Source organism: Myotis myotis, unplaced genomic scaffold, assembly GCF_014108235.1.
Source record: "Myotis myotis isolate mMyoMyo1 unplaced genomic scaffold, mMyoMyo1.p scaffold_m19_p_4, whole genome shotgun sequence".
In the NCBI taxonomy this organism is placed as follows: domain Eukaryota; kingdom Metazoa; phylum Chordata; class Mammalia; order Chiroptera; family Vespertilionidae; genus Myotis; species Myotis myotis.
The window spans coordinates 80,074,235-80,096,949 of record NW_023416346.1 but is presented as its reverse complement, the minus strand read 5'-3'; the positions used below and the strand labels follow the sequence as shown (position 1 = coordinate 80,096,949).

Sequence of the window (22,715 nt, the reverse complement as noted above, 5' to 3'; positions counted from 1 at the left end):
AGGGCCACCATTGTATACATGGTCTCTCATTGACTGAAACATCATTATGTGGCACATGACTGTATTAGGTATTTCAATTTGGAAATCTCTTTGTAACCACAAACTCAACATGCCCCTTTACACCTTCCTATAGAATGCCTCTATCAATGACAGCATTACTTACCTAGTCTGGAAATCGTATCATTATTTTTTTAAAATATATTTTTAATTGATTTTTTACAGATAGGAAGGGAGAGGGATAGAGAGTTAGAAACATCCATGAGAGAGAAACATCGATCAGCTGCCTTCTGCACACCCACTACTGGGGATTTGCCCGCAACCAAGGTACATGCCCTTGACCAGAATTGAACCTGGGACCCTTCAGTCCGCAGGCTGATGCTCTATCTACTGAGCCAAGCCAGCTAGGGCATCTTAGCATTATTTTGATTCATATCTCATACTAGTTAGCCAACATCTGACTTACTGGTGTTGTTTAAAATGACTCTTGTATCCTTCTTTCCCACTATACTTTTACTACCACCAATCAAATGTATCTTCTATCACCTCATAACTAGATTAGTTTCTTTGCTATCAGATTGTCCTCACTACAGTATACTGTCATCAAATCACTATCACTTTCATCATGTCACTGATTATTCAAAAACTGACGTTTCAGAGTTTTGAGAAAAATCTGTTTTAAATATCTGCTTATTTTCAAGGTTTTCATAATATGATCCCACTTATTTATCCAATTTTGTTGATAATTATACTCCACTGCTTACTCACAAGTCAAGCTCATCCCTGTCTCCAGATCTCACTCATGGAATTTTTTTCCGCACTTAAAATACCTTTCCCTCTTACCACATGAATAGTACTCATCTGTAAAACTTATAATAAGTCCCACTTCAGTCAAGAAATTTTATTTGACAACCTGATCACCTTCGCTGTATAAAAATACTAATCTAAGGGTTTAGTGCTTCTTTATATACTGTCTTAAATTATTTTCTATTATTTTTGTGTATTAGCTTTGCTTCTCCAATTAGTTTTTACACTTTCTGAATACAATTCTAGGAACACAGTAATTATTAAATGTGCACTTGTTGATTGTCTTAAATAAATAAGAAAGACAAGAAGAAGGGCTACCCTACTTCTTCAACTCCTGTGCTTTTGAATCACTTTAAGAGGCGACAGCAAAATCCCTAACAGTCTGTCTGAACTTGGAATGATTTATGACAAGGGGTTCTCCTCTAATGAAAAGGAATTCCATGTACTTTGGCAGTACAAATAGGCTTTTGGAAGCAACTACAGAGACTCGGAAAGGAAGCAGTGCTTCAGCATTGACTGTAGTCCTTCGGGAACTGAGAACAATAAAGCTTATCACCTAGTTTTAAGTGAGTAATGTTAGGAAGCCCAGACAATAAAGGAAAGATAAACTGAAAGCCTTTTCATTTTTCCCTGCTAGATTTTACTGGTTCAGTTAAATAAGCCTTGGAGGGAGGTGTCTGGGAATTTATCTCCAAAATCTTGATGCTTCACTGGAGTTATACAGATGCATAATGTAGTATTACTGTAAATGAATTGTACTTATAAAGTTTCTGAAAATTGACCTAGAAACCAATTATCTGAAGTTGCCTCCAACCAAGTTATTTTATTACATTTAAAAAATTATAGCTCTCAAACTACCTGAAATAATCTTATGTATTAGTTTATTTATGTATTTATTATAAAACATAAGGTCCTCATCTGCCTTATTCACTTCATGTATCCCAGTCCTTAGAAAATTGCCTGGCACAAGGTAGAAGCTAATATATAACTGCTGAAATAATAAATGATAATAAGTAGCTCTTCAGTGACTCCAGGACTTTAAAGGTCTAACCACATGACTTATTCCAAATAAACATTTATTCCATGCTTCATACAACCTTACCAAGCATGGTGTGTGAGATGGGAAAGGTGATGGTGGGCTGTCCTGTCATCCTCCAGCGGCTACAGAGATAGGAGAGGTCTGTTCTAAGCATTTCCACTATCATATTGTTGTCCAGAGCCAAGTAGAACTGTTGCTGGTCTATAAACTGAGAAAAATAAAAATAATAGCTCAGAATAGTTTACTCTCATAACTATCAAATAAAGCAATTTTAAACCAATCTCATATTCAAAAGGGCATATACAATGTCATAAAGGCAACAATACCTCCAAATGTAATTCTTAATTCTTCTGGCAGTCCAATGACACATATGATATTTTTTATATTTTACAGTGTGTTATAATTTACAAAGTGTTTTCAAGTACACAATTATATTTGTGTAACAACCCAGTAAGGGCTTTTCTTCTTTTAATAGATAAAAATAAGGCCAAAGAGACATTAAGTAGATTAGCAGTTAGTTATATAGCTAGCAAATGGCAAGGTTAAAAGTATAACTTATGATCCAATATTTTTTGTCTATATCTCAGCTGCACTAATTCAGATGTCAGATGACAAATGAAGAGCTTAAGCTTTCTTTCCAGAAAGTGGTTTCTCCTCCTCATATACACAAATAATTGGGCTTACTATTATAATGTGGCTAATAAACATCAGGGAAACAATCATGGCTAAAACAGTATTGACATTTTTGTTTAGAAGAGGATATCAAAGATCTCCAGGCTTGTTAAGAGCCCCACCTCCCAAAAGAGAACACATAATTTGGTAGCTGAATAAAAAGACTACATTTTGTTTATAAAGGATAAATACAAATAAAAAGTAAGAAGTACTTTTTAAAATACTCAAACATCTGTAAAATCTCTAGTCACTATTTCTGCAATACCCAGGACTACTCTTGGTAGCCATAATCACTTGGCATAACTCTGTGCTAGAAATTCATTTCAGTACAACTCAACAAGTATTTACTGAGCAACTTAATATGTACAGGGCCTGTGGATCTTTGACACTTGTCCAAACTCCAGTAAATACTTTATTTCTGTAATGATTCTCTCTTATCTCCATTCATCTCTATGCATGGTAAAACTCATTCCACACACCTGTGGAGTGAAGGTAAAGATAGTTTTCCGAATGTCGTAGAGTTTTGAAGTTCCAAGGACTCCCATGTGTCTGTAGGGTCGGCCACTGAGTTTCATTCTACTATTACACCCTGAGAAGGAATTTTAAAAAGGTCAAGATATTTATAGTGCACAAATCCAATCAGAAAACGTTTTTTGTATTAGTTAACACTTTCTGATGGAACAAATTAAGTTCTGTATCTCAAAGTTAGTGTTCAGGTCATATGCAGGACCATACTAAGCACTGTAGGGATCTTAACGAACTTTATGCTGTTCTAAAGAATCCACATCATCATCATTTACACATGAGAGACAAGAATGCACATAAAATTAATAGTCTAGGAATAATAGAATTCTATTACCAAATGTCATAAATTAAATTTATTTAAAGCCCATAAAAAGTGCAAAAGATTACCAGTTATCTAACTTTTAAATGTAAACTATGCCTCAACAAAGCTGAACAAAAACCTCATCAACTTAAAGATGGCAAGCTAGTCTGTTTGGTGCTTCTATGTCTCTGGATCTATTTTTCCTCATCAGTTTATGTTGTTCATTATATTCTCCATATGAGGGAGATCATGTGATATATATCTTTATCTGACAAACCCCAGAGGGAAGGCAAGGGAGGGTGGGCAGTGGGAAGAGCTCAACCAGTGAACTTGTATGCATATATTCATAACCATGGACACAGACAATAGGGGGGTGGGGTGGGGGCAAGGGGCAGGCTGGGAGAGGTCAATGGAGGGAAAAGGGAACATATGTAATGCTTTCAACAATAAAGAATTAAAAAAATAAATAAAGATGGCATGCTAAACTGAGTAACAGAAATAGAGTATATCTTGATCTCCTTCAATGACATAGTACTGAAAATTAGCAGCTGGGGGCGACAGAGAAAATGGCTACTGAATAGGCAGCCGTGTCGTGGACCTCCTCCTAGGGCCAGACCAGAAAAGCAACTAAATAAGAGAACATCCACCCTAAATTAACAAATTAGACACAGCTAGGGAGACAATTTTCAATAATGAAGGGCAGAGGATGCCTAGAGAATGCCACTTTCCAGCCATAACCCATGTGGAACCACAACTGTAACCCAGCGGTGAGTGGCATAGTACCTCCGGGCAGGCTTTAGCTCCCCATTTACATCACTGGATAAACCCTCAAATAAAACCAACAAAGAAACAGGAATCCTAAATGACTCACTAGATGAGATGGACTTAATATCTTAAGAACATTTCACCCCAAAGCCACAGAATATACATTCTTCTCAAGCACACATGGGATGTTTTCAAAGATAGATCACATATTAGTACACTGGCTAAATCTCTTCAAATTCAAGAAGACTGAACTCAAATCAAGCATCTTCTCAGATTCCAATAGCATAATATTAGAAATAAACTACAATAAAAATAGAAAAAAAAATTCAAACACTTGGAGGCTAAATAGCATGTTATTAAACCATGATTGGGTTACCAAAGAGATCAAAGAAGAAATGAAAAACATCCTGGATTAAGTGATTTTTTTCTCTCAATTTGATTATGTGATGTATTACATTTATTGATTTGCGGATATTGTACCATCCTTGCATCCCCAGAATAAACCCCACTTGGTCATGGTGTATGACCTTTCTAATGTAATGCTGGATTTGATTTGCTAGAATTTTGTAGAGGATTTTAGCATCTATGTTCATCAGAGATATTGGACTGTAATTCTCTCTCTGTGTAGTGTCTTTATTTGGTTTTGGGATTAGGGTAATGCTGGATTCATAGTAGGAAATTGGGAGTGTTCCTTCATCTTGAATTTTTTGGAATAGTCTGAGGAGGATAGGTTTTAGTTCTTCTTTGAATGTTTGGTAAAACTCCCCTGTGAAGCCATCTGGCCCAGGGCTTTTGTTTGCTGGAAGTTTTTTGATTACTGCTTCAATTTCCTCCATATTTATCAGCCTATTCAGACTTTTTTATTCCTCCTGATTAAGTTTTGGAAGGTTGTATTTTTCTAGAAATATGTGCATTTCTTCTAGGTTGATCAGTTTGTTGGAATAGAGTTGCTCATAGTATATTTGGGTCCTCACTCTTTGCTTCTTGGTGAGCCTGGCTAGAGGTTCATCAATCTTGTTTATCCTTTCAAAACACCAGCTCTGGGTTTCATTCATTGTTTGTATTGTTTTGTTTTTTTGGTTTTTTTTTGGTCTATATGCCATTTATTTCTGCTCTAATCTTTATTATTTCCTTCCTTATGCTCACTCTAAGCTTTTCATGTTGCTCTATTTCTAATTCTTTAAGTTGTAGAGTTAGATAGCATATTACGTTTTTCTTGTTTTTTCTTGTTTATGTTTTTTGAGGTAGGCCTGTAATGCTATTAACTTTCCTCTCAGGGCTGCTTTGACTGTTTCCCATAGATGTGAGGTTGTTGTGTTTTAATTGTCATTTATTTACAGGATGTTTTTTATTTCTTCTTTGATCTCTTTGGTAACCCAATCATTGTTTAATAACATGCTATTTGACCTCCAAGTGTTTGATTTTTTATTGCTTTAATTGTAGTTGATTTCTAATATTATCCCATTGTGCTTTGAAAATGTCCCATGTGCACTTGAGAAGAATGTATATTCTGTAGCTTTGGAGTGAAATGTTCTGAAGATGTCGATTAGTTCAATCTGATCTAGTGAGTGAGTCATTGAGGATTGCTGTTGCTTTGCTGATTGTTTGTCTAGAGCAGTGGTCTGCAAACTGCAACTCGGCAAACTGTGGCTCGTGAGCCACATGCGGCTCTTTGGCCCCTTGAGTGCGGCTCTTCCACAAAATACCAACTTCTGCACATGGGCCACGAAGTTTCAATTGCACTGTACGTGCGCGCCTGCACATGGTATTTTGTGGAAGAGCCACACTCAAGGGGCCAAAGAGCCGGATGTGGCTCATGAGCTGTGGTTTGCCAACAACTGGTCTAGAGGATTTATTCAGTGATGTCAATGGGGTATTAAAGTCCCCCACTAAGATTGTATTGCTGTCGACCTCTCCCTTGATATCTTCCAGAAGTTTTTTTATGTATTTGGGTACTCCTGCATTGGGTGCATATATGTTTACCAGAGTTATATCCTCTTCTTGTATCAATCCCTTTAGTATTATGAAGTAGCCCTCCTTCTCTCTTGTTATGGCCTTCTCTCCAAGGTCTATTTTGTCAGATATAAGTATTGCTACCCCAGCTTTTTTTCGTTTCCATTTGCCTGGAAAATATTTTTCCATCCTTTCACTTTCAGTCTGTGTGAGTACCTTGTTCTGAGTTGGATCTCTTGTAGACAGCAGATATATGGGTCATGTTTTCTTATTCATTCAGCCATTCTATTTCTTTTGATTGGTGCATTTAGTCCATTTACGTTTAAAGTTATTGATAGCTACTTGTTTGTAGCCATTTTTATTGTTTTTTTCTAGTAATATTCTTTTTTTAATCTTTAATTTCATTATTGGTTAGGGTATTACAAATGTGTCCTCATCCTCCCATTAACCCCCAACCTCAACCCCACACTCATGCTCTCATCCCCCTGTTGTTTGTGGCCATTTTTATTGTTTATCCCTGTGTTCCTTCTTCCCTTTATATTTCTTCTTTTTTATTTTTAGTTAAATTCTTTATTGTTTGAAGTATTACATAAGTCTCCTTTTTCCCCATTGACAACCCCCGGATGCCCCCACCACCCAGCAAATGCCCTCACTTCCCCAACCCCCATCTGTGTCCATTGGTTATGTTCATATGCATGCATACAAGTCCGTTGGTTGATCTCTTATCCCCTCAACCCCCACATTCCCTCATAGGTTGGACAGTCTATTTGAAGCTTCAGTGACTCTGGTTCTACTTTTGTTCATCAGTTTATTTTGTTCATTATATTCCAGAAATGAGTGAGATCATGTGATATTTATCTTTCTCCAACTGGCTTATTTCGCTTAGCATATTGCTCTCTAGTTCCATCCATGCTGTGGCAAATGGTAAGAATTCCTTCTTTTTTACAGCAGTGTAGTATTCCATTGGGATATAATCCTAGAAGAGGTATTACGGGGTCAAGTGGCAGTTCCAATTTTATTTTTTTGAAGAAATGTCATTCTGTTTTCCAAAGTGGCATTTTGATTGGAGCATTTTATACATTTACATTCAATGTTATTATTGATAGGTGCTTGTTTGTAGCCATTTCTATTCTTTATGCCTCTGTTCCTTCCTCCCTTCCTATTTCTTTTTACAGCATTCCCTTTAGCATTTCTTGCATTGCTGCCTTGGTAGTGATAAACTCCCTTAGCCTTTTTTTGTCTGCAAAGCTCCTGATTTCCCTTTCAATTTTGATTGATAGCCTCACTGGATAGAGTACTCTTGCATTCAGTCCTCTGCTTTGCATCACTTTGTATACTTCATTCCATTCCCTTCTAACCTGATGTGTTTCTGTTGAGAAATCATTTGATAATCTGATGGGGGATCCTTTGTAGGTAAATCTGTCTCTCTTTTGCAGTCTTAAAGATTCTCTCTTTATCAGAGAATCTTAAAAGCAGCAAGAGAAAGACAGTCAGTTACCTACAAGGGAATTCCCATACGACTGTTAGCAGATTTCTCAACAGAAACTTTGCAGGCCAGAAGGGAGTGGCAAGAAATATTCAACGTGATGAATACCAAGAACCTACAACCAAGATTACTTTATCCAGCAAAGCTATCATTCAGAATTGAAGGTCAGATAAAGAGCTTCACAGATAAGAAAAAGCTAAAGGAGTTCATCACCACCAAACCAGTATTATATGAAATGCTGAAAAGTATCCTTTAAGAAGAGGAAGAAGAAGAAAAAGGTAAAGATACAAATTATGAACAACAAATATGCATCTATCAACAAGTGAATCTAAGAATCAAGTGAATAAATAATCTGATGTACAGAGTGGTGATTATAATAGAATCAGGGACATAGAAACGGAATGGATTGACTATTCTTGGGGGGGAAAGGGGTGTGGGAGATGCGGGAAGAGACTGGACAAAAATCGTGCACCTATGGATGAGGACAGTGGGTGGGGAGTGAGGGTGGAGGGTGGGGCGGGAACTGGGAGGAGGGGAGTTATGGGGGGAAAAAAGAGGAACAAATATAATAATCTGAACAAAAAATATTTAATTAAAAAAAAAGAGAAAGTCACAAAAATCATTTAGAAAACTAAACACTAAGTGGGTATTATATACTAAAAAAAAAAAGATTATCTCTTAATTGTTAACGTTTGCCATAGTACTTATGATTTGTCTTGGTGTGGGTCTTTTGGGGTTCATCTTGCTTGGGACTCTGTATTTGTGTGACTTTTTTTCTTCCCCATATCAGGGAGGTTTTCTGTCATTATTTCTTCAAATATGTTCTCAAATCCTTGCTCCTCTTTTTGTCCTTCTGGCACCCCTATTATATGTAAGTTACTTCATTTCATGTTGTCCCAAAACTCCCTTAGGCTCTCCTCCTGCTTCTTTTTCCAGTTGCTTTTCAGATTGTGCTTGTTTCTCTACCTTTTCTTGTAACTCACTAATTCGGCTATACACTTCTTCTAGTCTACTGTTGAAACTTTCCATCGCGTTTTTTATTGTAGCTATATTACTTTGAATTTCTTCCTGATATTTGCATAAGTTGTTGATTGTCCTGTCCATCACGTTATTAACTATATGTCCATTACTCTAAATTCTTTTTCTGACATATTGCATGCTTCTGTTTCATTTAGTTCCTTGGGGGGGGGGGGGGGGATTCTCTTTTTCTTTCCTTTGGGGATTGTTTCGTTGTCCTCCCATTCTTGCTATCACCATAAGGTCCAAGTTTTGAGTTGTGGGGGCCTGAGCCATGTGTGGCGGGAACGTCGTGCCATGCAAGCGTCACTAAAGAGCTCAGACACTGAGATGTGTGGCTGCCGTGGTTCAGCAGCAGCTGAGCTCACCGAGAATCAGAGTCTCAGCCACTTAGTGTGACCTTGAGTGTGTGCTATGAATTAGGGTCCCCACACACGCACTGAAAATCGGAGTCACTGGTGCTTGGTATGGCTTTGCGCACACACCTAGAATCAGGGTGCCCACACGCACGTGCTGAGAAACAGAGTCCCTGTGTGCATGCACCAATAATCAGAGTACCCAAGCAAGCACCGGGAATCAGAGTCCCCATGTGCATTCACTGAGAATCAGAGTCTATGTCGCTCGCTGAGGCCTCGTGCACACTTGGAGCATCAGTGTCCCCATGCGTGCATGACGAAAAACATGAGTCCCCACGTGCGTGTGCCGAGAATCAAAGTCACTGATGCTCAGTGCGGCCTTGTGCACGTGCTGAGACTGGTCTGCACATGCACTGAGCATCAATCCACATGTGCGCTGATAACAGAGTCCCTGTGTGCACACACAATGAGAAACACTGAGAATCAAAGTCATTGGCGCTCAGTGCAGCCTCGTATGCATGCCAAGAATCAATTGGCGCGTGTGCAGCAATAATCAGAGTCCCCGTGTGTGTGCTTGGCGAGAAACAGAGTCTATGCATGCACGTGCCGAGAATCAAAGTTACTGGTGCTCAGGGTGTCTGTGCACACTCCAAGAATCAGTCTGCATGCGCACATGCAGATAATCAGAGTCCCTGGCCTGCTAGGGGGGCTGGGTTGCACAGCTGTCCTGTGTCAGGGGAGGCCCGCTCGAGCGCCATGGGTTGAGGAGGCTCAATACCGTTGCTGTGTGCAATGAGAAAGAGAGTCCCCGTGTGCACGAGCCAAGAGTCAAATTCATTAGCACTCAGCTCAGCCTTGAGCGTGTGCCGAGAATCAGAGTCCCCGACTTGCAAGGGGGGCTGGGCTACACAACCATCTTGTATTGGTGGGAGGCCTGCTTGCACCGTGGGTTGCGCAGGCCCTATGCCACTGCAGTGGGCTGTCTGGGAGGGGGGTGTACTCTGTGACTCACAGAAAAATGTGACCGGGATGTCTGGAGTCTCGGTGTCCTTGGGTCTGTAGCTGTGGTAGCAGGGCTTTGTCTAGAGTGCCTGTAGGGTCCCAGTTTGCCTCTGGGGCCAGTCTGGGTGGTGGTGAGGCTAGAATCCTAGTCATAGCAGTTCTGCCCTTCAAGATGGCGTGGTTTCTGTGCCAGTGCCTGGCTGTCCAGGAGTGTTTGCAGTGGCATCGGAGTTTTGCAGTCTAAGACTGCCCGGTCGGCCAGCCCCCAAAAGTCCTGAAGGATTTAACTGTCTCTCTCTCTCTCTCTCTCTCTCTCTCTCTCACACACACACACACACACACACACACACACACTCCAGAGATGTCTACATAGTCCCCTTCCGCTCCCTCACTCTCTCTCTCCCTGCCATCTTGTTGGGCGCCATCTTCAGTAGGTTTATTTTATTTTTTTAACTGCTTTTAAAATTTTATTTATTTATTTATTTATTTATTTATTTATTTATTTTTTAATTAAATCTTTATTGTTCAGATTATTACAATTGTTCCTCTTCCCCCCCCCCCATAGCTCCCCTCCACCCGGTTCCCACCCCCCCCTCCGCCCTCACCCCCCACCCCACTGTCCTCATCCATAGGTGTATGATTTTTGTCCAGTCTCTTCCCATACCCTCCACACCCCTCTCCCCCTGAGAATAGTCAGTCTGCTCCCTTTCTATGCCCCTGATTCTATTATATTCACCAGTTTATTCTGTTCATCAGATTTCTTATTCACTTGATTTTTAGATTCACTTGTTGATAGATGTGTATTGTTCATAATTTGTATCTTTACCTTTTTCTTCTTCTTCCTCTTCTTAAAGGATATCTTTCAGCATTTCATATAATACTGGTTTGGTGGTGATGAACTCCTTTAGCTTTTTCTAATCAGTGAAGCTCTTTATCTGACCTTCAATTCTGAATTATAGCTTTGCTGGGTAAAATAATCTTGGTTGTAGGTTCTTGGCATTCATCACTTTGAATATTTCTTGCCACTCCCTTCTGGCCTCCATAGTTTCTGTTGAGAAATCAGCTGACAGTCGTATGGGTATTCCCTTGTAGGTAACTGACTGTCTTTCTCTTGCTGCTTTTAAGATTCTCTCTTTGTCTTTTGTCCTTGGCATTTTAATTATGATGTGTCTTGGTGTGGTCCTCCTTCGATTCCCTTTGTTTGGGGTTCTCTGCACTTCCTGGACTTGTAAGTCTATTTCTTTCACCAGGTAGGGGAAGTCTTCTGTCATTATTTCTTCAAATAGGTTTTCAATATCTTGCTCTCTCTCTTCTTCTGGCACCCCTATAATTCAGATGTTGGTAAACTTGAAGCTGTCCCAGAGGCTCCTTACACTATCATCATATTTTTGGATTCTTATTTCTTTTTGCTTTTCCGGTTGGGTGTTTTTTGCTTCCTCGTATTTCAAATCTTTGACTTGATTCTTGCGATCCTCTAGTTTGCTGTTGGAACTCTGAATAATATCCTTTATTTCAGTCAGTGTATGCTTAATTTCTAGTTGGTCCTTTTTCATATCCTTGAGGGTCTCACTAGATTTCTTGAGGGTCTCACTTCATTTATCGGCGGTCTCACCAGAGTTTTTGAGGGTCTTACTAAATTTATTGGCGGTTTGTAGAAAGTTCTTGAAAAATCTTAAAAGTGTGGGTTTGAACTCTATATCCAGTAGTTTGCTTTCCTCCATTTCTCTCATTTGTGATCTGTTTCTTTGTCTCCACATTTTGGCTGCTTCCCTGTGTTGATAGAGTGGTTTTCTGTGCTAGGTGTCCTATAGGCCCCAGTGGCTCTGCCTCCCCAATTACCTGAGGTGGACACTCTTGGTGCACCCCCTTGTGGGCTTTGTGTACTGTCTTGCTATAGTTAAGCCTTGATTGTTGTAGGTATCATTGGGAGGAATTTCCCTCCAGGCCAATTGGCTGTGAGAATCAGCTGTGTCTACAGTGGTAGAACTTCTGTGCTGGAAACACCCCTCAGGGGCAAGGCTTGTTTCAGTGGGGCTTTGGTGCTCACTGAGTCTGCCCCCTGAGTGTGTCTTTTATGGATCTGAGGAGCTGCAATCTGGATGGTCGCACTCTGACCACCGGGCACACTGGCTCCTGGATCTCTAAGGAGGTGCTAATCTAGCCTCTGCCTGAGGCTACCCAGCAGGAGCTCAGCTGTGAAGCAATGCAAGCTGCCGTGGGGCCTTGGGCCAGCTGCAAGTTTGTTAGGTAATTTTCAGATTGCAAAGGGCCAGGCCTTTCATATGTAAAAGCCAGCACACAGCTTGGGTGGGGCAGGGGTACCAGGGGATCAACAGGGCAGATCAAGCAGCTATGGCTGCCCTCAGAGGCCCTGCTTCTCAGTGTCCCGGCAATCGCTGCAAGCACCTCTGAGAGAAAGCTGCCTTTGAGTTCCAACCAATGCCAGACAGTCCAGTTTTTCCTGTATGAGTCTGGGTCCCCAGAGACTCACCTGGAACTGGAGCTCAGAGCTTGAGACTCCCTACCGATTGAAAAAGACAACCGTGCCCTCAGCCGCCAGCCTTCTCTGTGTGCACCTCCATACCTCTGTACTTTACTTCCACACCGCAGCTCCTTTGAGTCTCGGTATGCTTTCCTCTTTCCTTCTATTTGTAGAATATCCACTCAGCCAGCCTTCCTGTGGTTCTGGATGATGTCCGCTCCATCTTTTAGTTGTATTCTTGAAGTGGTTGTGCTAAGCAGCAATCTTCGGTGTTTACCTATGCTGCCATCTTGGTTTTTCAGTGGGTTTATTTTTCATAGTGGTTTGGGTATAGTAATTCTGATTAACCTTACGTGTATTATAGAATTCAGAAAAGGAGTAAATATATTGATTTTGTTAGGAGCCAGATTTTTTTGCAGTGAGAGAAATGAGCTACAAATATAAAATGATGAAAGGCAAGAATTATATGAAACGACTATTTTCCCTAGTCTGTCCACTGAAGGACGTGAGCAATGATACCTCATTGGCAATGAACGCACTTATCTTCTAGATCTCAGGTTCTTGTATTAGTCCCTACTAAAAAGAATGAGGGGTCCTTAGCATAATGGCTGTGTCCAAGGCCTGGGAGAGTAAGACTGGACTGTCTTGTGCTAGAAGAATATGCTCAAAAGTGACAGGCAAGGAAGCCGACTTGAAGAAGGTCCCACTGGCCATGTTCGGGACAATCTGAGTATCAAAATGGGCAATGACATTAGTGGCTTATAATCCATTGAATAAAATCAGAATTTGTGGATCCACATTGCCAGAAGTAAATAAGGAAGAAGGAAAGACCCATACAGAACAAATATTAAGTAATAAATGCAGAAGGAATGATATAGTTTTAAAAAACTCTATCTGGCAATCATTATAATACTTTGACTCAGACATATAAGGAACAAAATATTCACATAACTTCAAGTAATCTCCGCACAGGCTATTTGTTTATTACAAAGGGATAAATAGTAAATTTACAGTAGAGAAACTTGGCAGACATGTCCAGGCTTGGTGATCAAAGTTAAGATCACCAATATGGGAACAAGTCACAACTGACTACCACCTAATAGGATCAATCAGAAGAACAGTGTGTCACTTTTGGAATATTCCTGCCACCTTGCATATCCTGAATCTAATGAAATATCAGACAAACTCCAATTGAGGGACATCCTACAAAATAACTGGCCCCATCTCTCCCAAGTGTCGAAGTTGAGAGGACAAAGAATGATGAAGACTGATCCAGATGAAGGGAGGCTAAAGAGACATGACAATTAAAATGAAACAGGTGAACTTGGAGTGGATCCGGAACCTGCAATTTTCTTACTACAGAGACAAGTAGGACAATGGATGAAATCTGAATAAAGTCTGTATGTTGGGTAACAGTATTCTATCAATGCTAATTTCCTGATGTTGACACATTTGCATTGTGGTTATACATGAGAATATCTGATTAAAAATAGGGCTAGGGTTAGGGTTTAGAAAACTAGACATGGCTGAACTCAGGATCAGATGCATTGCATAATGACCCCCTGACCTGGTGTCAGCCAATAATCAGTGGAAACCACAACCCTGAAAGGACACACCTGGAAAACACCTGACTATTCTATTGAGATCTTCCCCGAGGAATTCCCCTTAAATCCCTACCCTAAAAACCCTTAGAACTGAGGACCCACAGTGTTCTCTCTCCCAGGAGCATGGCCATAGTTTTCCCTTCTCTTTCCCCTTCTACCTCCCCACCACAGGCACATTACCATTAGCTTCCTCACTCCGAAGCTCCAAGGGCTCTTCCATTACATCTATAACTTGTTTCCTAAACCCAATTCTTCTAGGAATTACTCTTTCTACCTATGTGTTAAACAAATAAATGTTCTCTTATAGTTTAATTTTTTTAATTTTCAATTACAGTTGTCATTCTATATTTTTAAAAATGTTCCTCTACAAAGTGAATTTTATTCTGTGTATAAAGTTGCACAATTTTTAAAATAAGACAGAAGAGTATTGAAATATTTTTACTTATTTACTCTCCCCAACCATGGCTCCCCCCCGTGCACATGCCCTCACCCTCCTAATGCCTGTGTCCCTTGGTTATGCTTATATGCATGCATACAAGTGCTTTGGTTGATCTTTTACCACCCCCCTCCCCTGATGTCCAACTGAAGTTTGACAGTCTATTAAATAGACTCTATTTGATGCTTCTCTGTCTCTGGATCTATTTTTGTTCATCAGTTTATGTTGTTCATTATATTCCACACATGAGTGAGAGCATGTGAAATTTATCTTTCTCTGACTGGCTTATTTTGCTTAGCATAATTCTCTCCATGTCCACCCATGCTGTTTCAAATGGTAAGAGTTCTTTCTTTTTTACAGCAGCATAGTATTCCATTGTGTAGATGTACCAGTTTTTTAATCCAATCATCTGTTGATGGGCATTTAGGCTGTTTCTAAATTTTAGCTATTCTAAATTGTGCTTCTATGAACATAGAGTGCATATGTCCTTTCTGATGAGTGTTTCTGGTTTCTTGGGATATATTCTTGGGAGTGGAATCACTGGGTCAAATTGGAGTTCTATTTTTAATTTTTTGAGGAAACTCCATATTGTTTTCCACAGTGGCTGCACCAGTATGCATTCCCACCAGCAGTCCAAGAGGGTTCCTTTTACTACACATTCTCGCCAACACTTGTCATTTGTCGATTTGTTGATGATAGCCATTATGACAGGAGTAAGATAGAATATCATTGTCATTTTGATTTCCATCTTTAGGATGATTAGTGAGTTTGAGCATGTTTCATATGTCTTTTGTATTTCTGTATGTTCATTTTCAAAAAGTATCTATTTAAGTCCTTTGCCCATTTTTTTGTTGGATTGTTTATCTTCCTTTTGTTAAGTTGTATGAGGTTCCTATAAATTTTGGATATTAGGCCCTTATCAGTTATAGCATTGGCAAATATGTTCTCTCATGCAGTTGGATTTCTTGTTTTGTTGATTGTTTCTTTTGCTGGGCAGAAGCTTTTTATTTTGATATAGTCCCATTTGTTCATTTTCTCCTTAGTTTCCATTGTCCTAGGAGCTGTAATGGTAGATATATTGCTACAAGATATGTCTGATATTTTGCTGCCTATGGTTTCTTCTAAGATTTTTATGGTTTCCTGTCTTATGTTTAAATCCTTTATCCATTTTGAGTTTATTTTTGTGTATGGGGTACAACATGGTGGCCAATAGGATGGCAGGGAGGGAGAGAATGTGATAGAATAAAGAAGTGAGAGGGGTATGTGTGGTGTGTGTGTAGGTACGTGATGGACAGATATCTCTGTAGTTCCAGGGACCGGCAGTTCGGGCTTGCCTAGACAGTGAGCCCTTGCTACTGCCACAAGCACCCCAGGTTGGCTCGGCTTATGGAGGGGAGCAAAGTAGATCAGGAGTGCTGCCACACCAACATTCAGACTGACCTCAGACATCACCCCTGGATCTGTGCAGGGAGCCGCTTGCCAACCATAACTTGTGTGGAACCACCACAGTGCTCCGGCAGTGAGCAGTGCGGTACCATGATGTGGGTCACAGACACCTGCAGTTAGAGTGCACCAGACAGACCTCCCAAGCTGTGCCTCCTACCTGGAACCCAAACCCAGCATGCCAGGTTCCCACACTTCAGGTACCCGCACTGTGAATGCAAACCCCAAGTACCCCACTCCCTGCTCCATCCCTGATCCCAATACAGAACTGCAGCTGGGTGTGTGCTACCCCCTCCGCCAAGACAGAACCCTTGCCCAGTGAGTGCCCACCTCCTGGCACAGACTGAGTGCGCCACACAGCAGATGGGGATGTGCCAGATCAATGCCTGACCCTCGGCATAGACTGAGCACACTCTGAAGCAGTCAGTGGTCACGCCCCGCACTGACTGAGCATGCTCCGCCGCCACCTCAGGCAGAGTCATCACTCGGTGAGTGCCCCGCCACCGGCCTAGACCCAGCATGCTCTGCAGCAGACAGAGCCCGTGCTGGGCGAGCACCCTACCCCCGGCACAGACAGCGCACTCCACTTCCAGCTTAGGCAGAGCTACCGCCCACTGTGTGCTACACACCAGGCAGAGACAGGCTTGGGCTGGTGGGTACTCTGCCACCAGCACAGACAGACCCTTCAGCTGGTGTGCACCTTGCCCCCAGCACAGACAGAGCTATCACCTGGCACATGTCCTACCCACAGCCCGGGTCAGAGCTGCTGGTGTAACCTGGTGTGCCCAACCATAGGTCAGAGGAACACACTGTAAGTCCACTGCCAGAGGGACCTACAGCACCAACCCACCTTAGGGGCTTGAGCCGCACAGTAAACTGAATTCCAGAGAGCTTGGGCTCTCAGAGAGAGTCATAAACCAGATGAACTGTGTACCCAATCCCACCAACTCCAACAAATGGATAACTGAGGGACCCAAATTGTGGAAGAAGGGGATACAACTCAGAGCAGAGACAATAAAGGTGTGAAACTCAAGGTAGACCTGGGGCTAGAAAATGCAGGACCATTGGACTGTGAGGGTCTTCAACCCCTAGGACTCCAAGCAGGGAGCTGAGGGCCAGAAAGACAGCAAAAATGGGGAGAAAAAGAAACAACCACCAAAGGAAAGATAAGGAGGAATCACTAGAAAAGGAACTAAATGAAATGGAAACATGCAATTTGTCAGAAAAAGAATTCATAAGATGGATGAGAAAATAAATCACTTATGTAAGAATCAAGAGGAAATAAAAAATGATACAGCAAAAGTAAAAAACATGATGAAAGGTTTCAACAGTAGATTAGAAGAAGTGGAAGTCTGAATTAGTGAGCTAGAGGATAGGGCAGTAGAAGATATACAATCTGAACAACAACTGGAGAAAAAAATTGGAAAGCTTATGGGAGCTTTGGGACAACATGAAATAAAATAACATACGTATAATAGGGTTGCCAGAAGGACAAGAAGAGGAGCAAGGATTCGAGAACCTATTTGAAGAAATAATGACAGAAAACTTCCCTGACTTGGGGAAGAAAAAAGTCACTCAAGCACAGAGAGTCACAAACAAGATCAACCCAAAAAGCCCCAAACCAAGACACATTGTAATTACAATGGCAAATATTAACAACAAAGAGAGAATCTTAAAGACTGCAAGACAGAGACAGAGAGCTACCTACAAAGGATCTCCAATTAGATTATCAAATGATTCCTCAACAGAAACACATTAGGCCAGAAGGGAATGGAATGAAGTATACAAAGTGATGCAAAGCAAGGGTCTAAATCCAAGAATACTCTATCAGGCAAGCTATCATGAGGAGCAGCTGCCGACCATGACTGTGAAACATATCACCAAGTCCAGGGCTTAAGCCATAGGCCCCACATGACTTAACACCTAGTTCCTTTGATGAGAACAAAAATAGAAAGTCACAAGAACAACCCCCAAAGGAAAGATAGGGAGGAATGGTGAGAAGAAAAAAACACTAAATGAAATGGAGGCATGCAATAGGTTAGAAAAAGAATTCAGAATAAGGGCCACACAGTTCATAAACTGGATGGACGAGAAAATCAACAACCCATGTAAGAATCTGGAGGAACTAAAGAGTGATATAGCTATAATAAAAACCAATATGGAAGCTTTCAACAGTAGACTAGGAGAAGTGGAGGACTGAATTAGCAAATTAGAAGAAGGGAAGAAAAACACAACCAATCTGAACTGCAATTGGAGAAAAAAACTCAAAAGATAGAAGAGCCAGAGAGCACTTTGGGACAACATGAAATAAAGCAACATATGAATAATAGGGGTGCCAAAATGACAGGAAGAGGAGCAAGGTAAGAAAGGTATTTGAAGAAATAATGTCAGAACACTTCCCTGATTTGGAGAAGAATAAAGTCACACTAGAACAGAGAGTCCCAAACAAGATGAACCTCAAAGGGCCCACACCAAGGCACATCATAAGTACAATGGCAAACATTAATGAAAAATAGAGAATCTTAAAGGCTGTAAGAAAGAGACACTGTTACCTACAGGGGATCTCCCATTAGATTACCAAATAATTTCTCAACAGAAACATATCAGGCCAGAAAGGAATGGAAGTATACAAAGTGATGCAAAGCAAGGGACTGAATCTAAGAATACTCCATCAGGCAAGGCTATCATTCAAAATTGAAGGGGATATCAGGAGCTTCACAGACAAAAAAAGGCTAAGGGAGTTTATCATTATTGAAAGGGCAAGGGCTATGCCCTCCATCTTACCCTGGATCCTCCATGTTGGGGCAGAGGCCATGTGCTCAGAAGAGTGCCTTCTTCCCGAGCCCAGGCCCCTGCTGGCCACGCCCGGGATTTCTTTGAACTAACCAATGACGAGCAAGGGATGTGCGCGCCATAGAGATGACCACATCCTGTGTAACAAGACCCGACTTGCGCCTGGCCAATCGGCAGGGCCCACAGTCAGCTCCCCTCCCCTCACTATTAAAGCCCTGATTTTCTCATGGGTGGCACTCGGTTTCTGGTCGCTGCGTCGACTGGAGGCCCAGGTCGGGTTAGCTAACTCAATAAAGGACCTTCTGCTTTTGCATCGGACTGGCTCCCTGGCGTGGTTTCTTGGGGATCTTGAATTCTTGGCATAACAATTATCAAGCCAGCAATCCAAGAAATGCTAAAGGCACTCTTGTAAAAAGAAGGATAAAAATGGAAGAAGGAACAGAGGCACAAAAAATGAAATGGCTACAACTAAGTACTTATTAATAATAACTTTAAACATAAATGGACTAAATACTCCAATCAAAAGACATCCAGTGGCTGCATGGATAAGAAAACGAGACCTACATATATGCTGTCTACAAGAAACCCACCTCAGAACAAGAGACTCACACATACTGAAAGTGAAGGGATGGAAAAATATCTTTCAGGCAAACGGAAATGAAAAAACAAAACAAAACAAAACAAAAAAACCAACAACCTGGGGTAGTAATACTTATATCTAACAAAACAGACCTCAAAGTGAAGACCATAATGAGAGACAAGGAATGCCACTTCATAATTCTAAGAGGATCGATACAAGAAGAGGATATAACTCTGGTACACATATATGCACCCAATGTAGGAGCACAAAATTACATAAAAAAACTTCTGGACAATATCAAGGGAGAGATCGACAACAATACAATCATACTATGGGAGTTTAATACCCCACTGACATCACTGGATAAATCCTCTAGACAAAATATCAACAAAGAAATAAAAATTCTAAATGACTAACTAGATCAGATGGACTTAATTGACATCGTCAGAACATTCCACCCCACAGCTACAGAATATACATTCTTCTCAAGTGCACATGGGACATTTTCAAAGATAGACCACATATTGGAAAACAGGCAAAGTCTCTCCAAATTCAAGAAGACTGAAATCATACAAAGCATCTCCTCAGATCACAATGTGATAATATTAGAGATCAAAAACAATAAAAGCAATAAAAAAATTAAACACTTGGAGGCTGAATAGCATGCTATTAAACAAAGATTGGGTAACCAAAGAGATCAAAGAAGAAATTAAAAACATCCTGGAATAAATGACAATGAAAACAGAGCAATCCAAAATCTATGGGACACAGTGAAAGCAGTCCTGAGAGGGAAGTTCATAGCTCTACAGGTCTACCTCAGAAAACAAGAGAAACTGGTAATAAACCATATAACTCTGTATCTTGAAGAATTAGAGAGCAACAAGATGAGCACAGAGTGAGTAGAAGGAAGGAGATAATAAAGATCAGAGCAGAAATAAATGACACAGAAACCAAAAAAAACAATACAAAAGATCAACAAAACCAAGAGCTGGTTCTTTGAAAGGATAAACAAGATTGATGAACCTCTAGCCATGCTCACCAAGAAGCAAAGAGAGAGGACCCAAATAAACAAAATCAGAAATGAAAGAGGTGAAATAATAACAGACCCCACAGAAGTACAACAGACTGTAAAAAATATTATGAACAACTCTACTCCAACAGAGTAAACAACCTAGAGGAAATGTACATATTCCTAGAAAAACAGGACCTTCCAAAACTCAATCAAGAAGAATAAAAAACTCTCAACAGGCTGATAACTAAGGAGTTAATTGAAGCAGTCATCAAAAAGCTTCCAGCAAAGAAAAGCCCGGGGCCAGACGGCTTCACAGGAGAGTTTTACCAAACATTCAAAGAAGATCTAGAGCTTATCCTTCTCACCCTATTCCAAAAAATTCAAGAGAAAGGCACACTTCCAAAGTCTTTCTATGAAGCCAGCATTACCCTAATCCCAAAACCAGATAAAGACAACACAATGAAAGAGAATTACAGGCCGATATCCCTCATGAACATAGATGCCAAAATCCTCAACAAAATTCTAAACAGTTGTCCTCAAGAAGAAATATAATATAGGACAAATAGCATAAGCTGACACAAAAATTAGTGCATTGCCTATAGCACTACGGATATTACTTATATGGTGGCAAATAACATTAATGTTCTTATTAGCTGAATGGGAAATATCTTTTATGCATTCTTTACCAGGTTAATGTGCAGATTGAAAAATACTGTTGAGAGGACTTTTTGATGAGCCTTGAAAATTTTAATTCATGTTAGCAAAAGAAGAAACTATCTTGATTTTAAAATATTGGGCAAATAAAATAAAAACACCGAAACATAAGTTAAAGGCAGCAATGAATATCTTACGTTATTATAAATAAACTGCCAATGTTATAACCTTAAAAAAAATAAACCTACTAACCTATTAAGTCATTTAAGTTTCTTTGTAGTTCTTTTGGTATTTTATCTTCAGACTGAGAAGAGTGAGAGCATTGTAGCTAAAAGTTACTTGGATTCTTTCTTTTCCACTTTTCTTAATATGGTTATTATCTACTTGGTGTAGAGGTAAGTTTATTTGTTTCTGTTTGTTTCAACTTTGAAGTCAAAAAAAATCCTTGATGATTTAACTTCTGGCATATTAATTATAATGTGCCTTGCTGTGGGTCTCTTTGGGTTCATCTTGTTTTGGACTCTATGCTAGCTGAACCTGGATGTCCATTTCATTCACCAGGTTGAGGAACTTTTCAGCCATCATTCCTTTAAATAGGTTTTCTGTCCCCTTTTCTATCTGGGACCTCTATAATTCCAATGTTGTGATGCTGGATATTATCCCAGAGGTCCCTTTTATCCTCATTTTTGTATTTCTTTTTCTTCTTGCTGCTCATATTGGGTGTTTGGGCACAGAAACTGTTTTGAAAACTTAAAAATGGGGAAAGACTTAAACTATCAGACATCTACAAGTAAGGCATAATTTTAATGAAAATTTAAATAGAATATGTGTACATCATGTGTCTAAATATCATGCATGTAGCATGAATGGACCTAAAAGGTATTATGCTAACTGAAATAAGTCAGACAGAGAAAGACAAATACCACATGATTTCACTTCAATGTGGAATCTAAAGGACAGAATAAACAAAATAGAAAGAGACTCATAGATATAGAGAACAGAATGGTGCTTATGAGACACGAGGGGTGTTGGGGTGCTGGGTGAAAAGGTGAAGGGATTAGGATGTACAAATTCGTAATTATAAAATAGTCACAGGGATTTAAGTAAATATAGTTAATAATATTGCGATGACTATATATCACGCCAGTTGGGATATACTGGAAATATCAGAGGGGATCATTTGAAATATATGATTATCTAACCACTATGCTGTATACCTGAAACTAAAACAAAATACTATTGAATGTAAACTGTAATTGAAAAATAAAATTGACAACCCTATCACATTCATGAGTGACACACTCAAGCGGCAGACTCGGTGAGCACCAAAGGCCCACTGAAGCAAATCCTGCTCCATAGAGGTGTCTCCTGCACAGCAGCTCTCCCACTGTAGTCAAAGCTGGTCCTCAGAGCCAATTGGCCTGAAGGTCAATTCTTCCCAGTAACGCCAACAGCAATCAGGCTCAACTACAACAGGACACTGCACACAGCCCACACAGGAGTGTACATAGTATGCTCAGCTCAGTTGAGGGGGGAGGCTGAGCCATTGGACCCTACAGGACACCTACTACACAAGGCCACTGTACCAATTCCAGGTGACATAGCAGCTCTAGCTAATACATAGAAACAAACACAGAAGCAGCCAAAATGCAGAGACAAAGAAACATGGTGCAAATGAAAGAACAAGAATTCTCCAGAAAAAGAACTAAATGAAATGGAAGCAAGCAAACTACCAGATACAGAGTTTAAAACATTGGTTATAAGGATGCTCAAAGAACTTAATAAGAACTT

At 40.3% G+C, this 22,715-nt stretch overlaps 1 protein-coding gene across 10 annotated transcripts in view; it reads right to left on the bottom strand.

Moving 5' to 3' along the window:
* Positions 1 to 22,715, bottom strand: part of PHKA1 (phosphorylase kinase regulatory subunit alpha 1) — a 319,188-nt gene that overhangs the window by 84,876 nt on the left and 211,597 nt on the right. For all 10 annotated transcript variants that reach the window (XM_036304532.1, XM_036304531.1, XM_036304536.1 and 7 more), the window contains 2 exons: positions 2,995 to 3,104; positions 1,907 to 2,051 (listed from right to left, as the gene is read on the bottom strand). In XM_036304532.1, the coding sequence (XP_036160425.1) occupies positions 1,907 to 2,051; positions 2,995 to 3,104 (255 nt within the window). The remainder of the gene's footprint in view (positions 1 to 1,906; positions 2,052 to 2,994; positions 3,105 to 22,715) is intronic.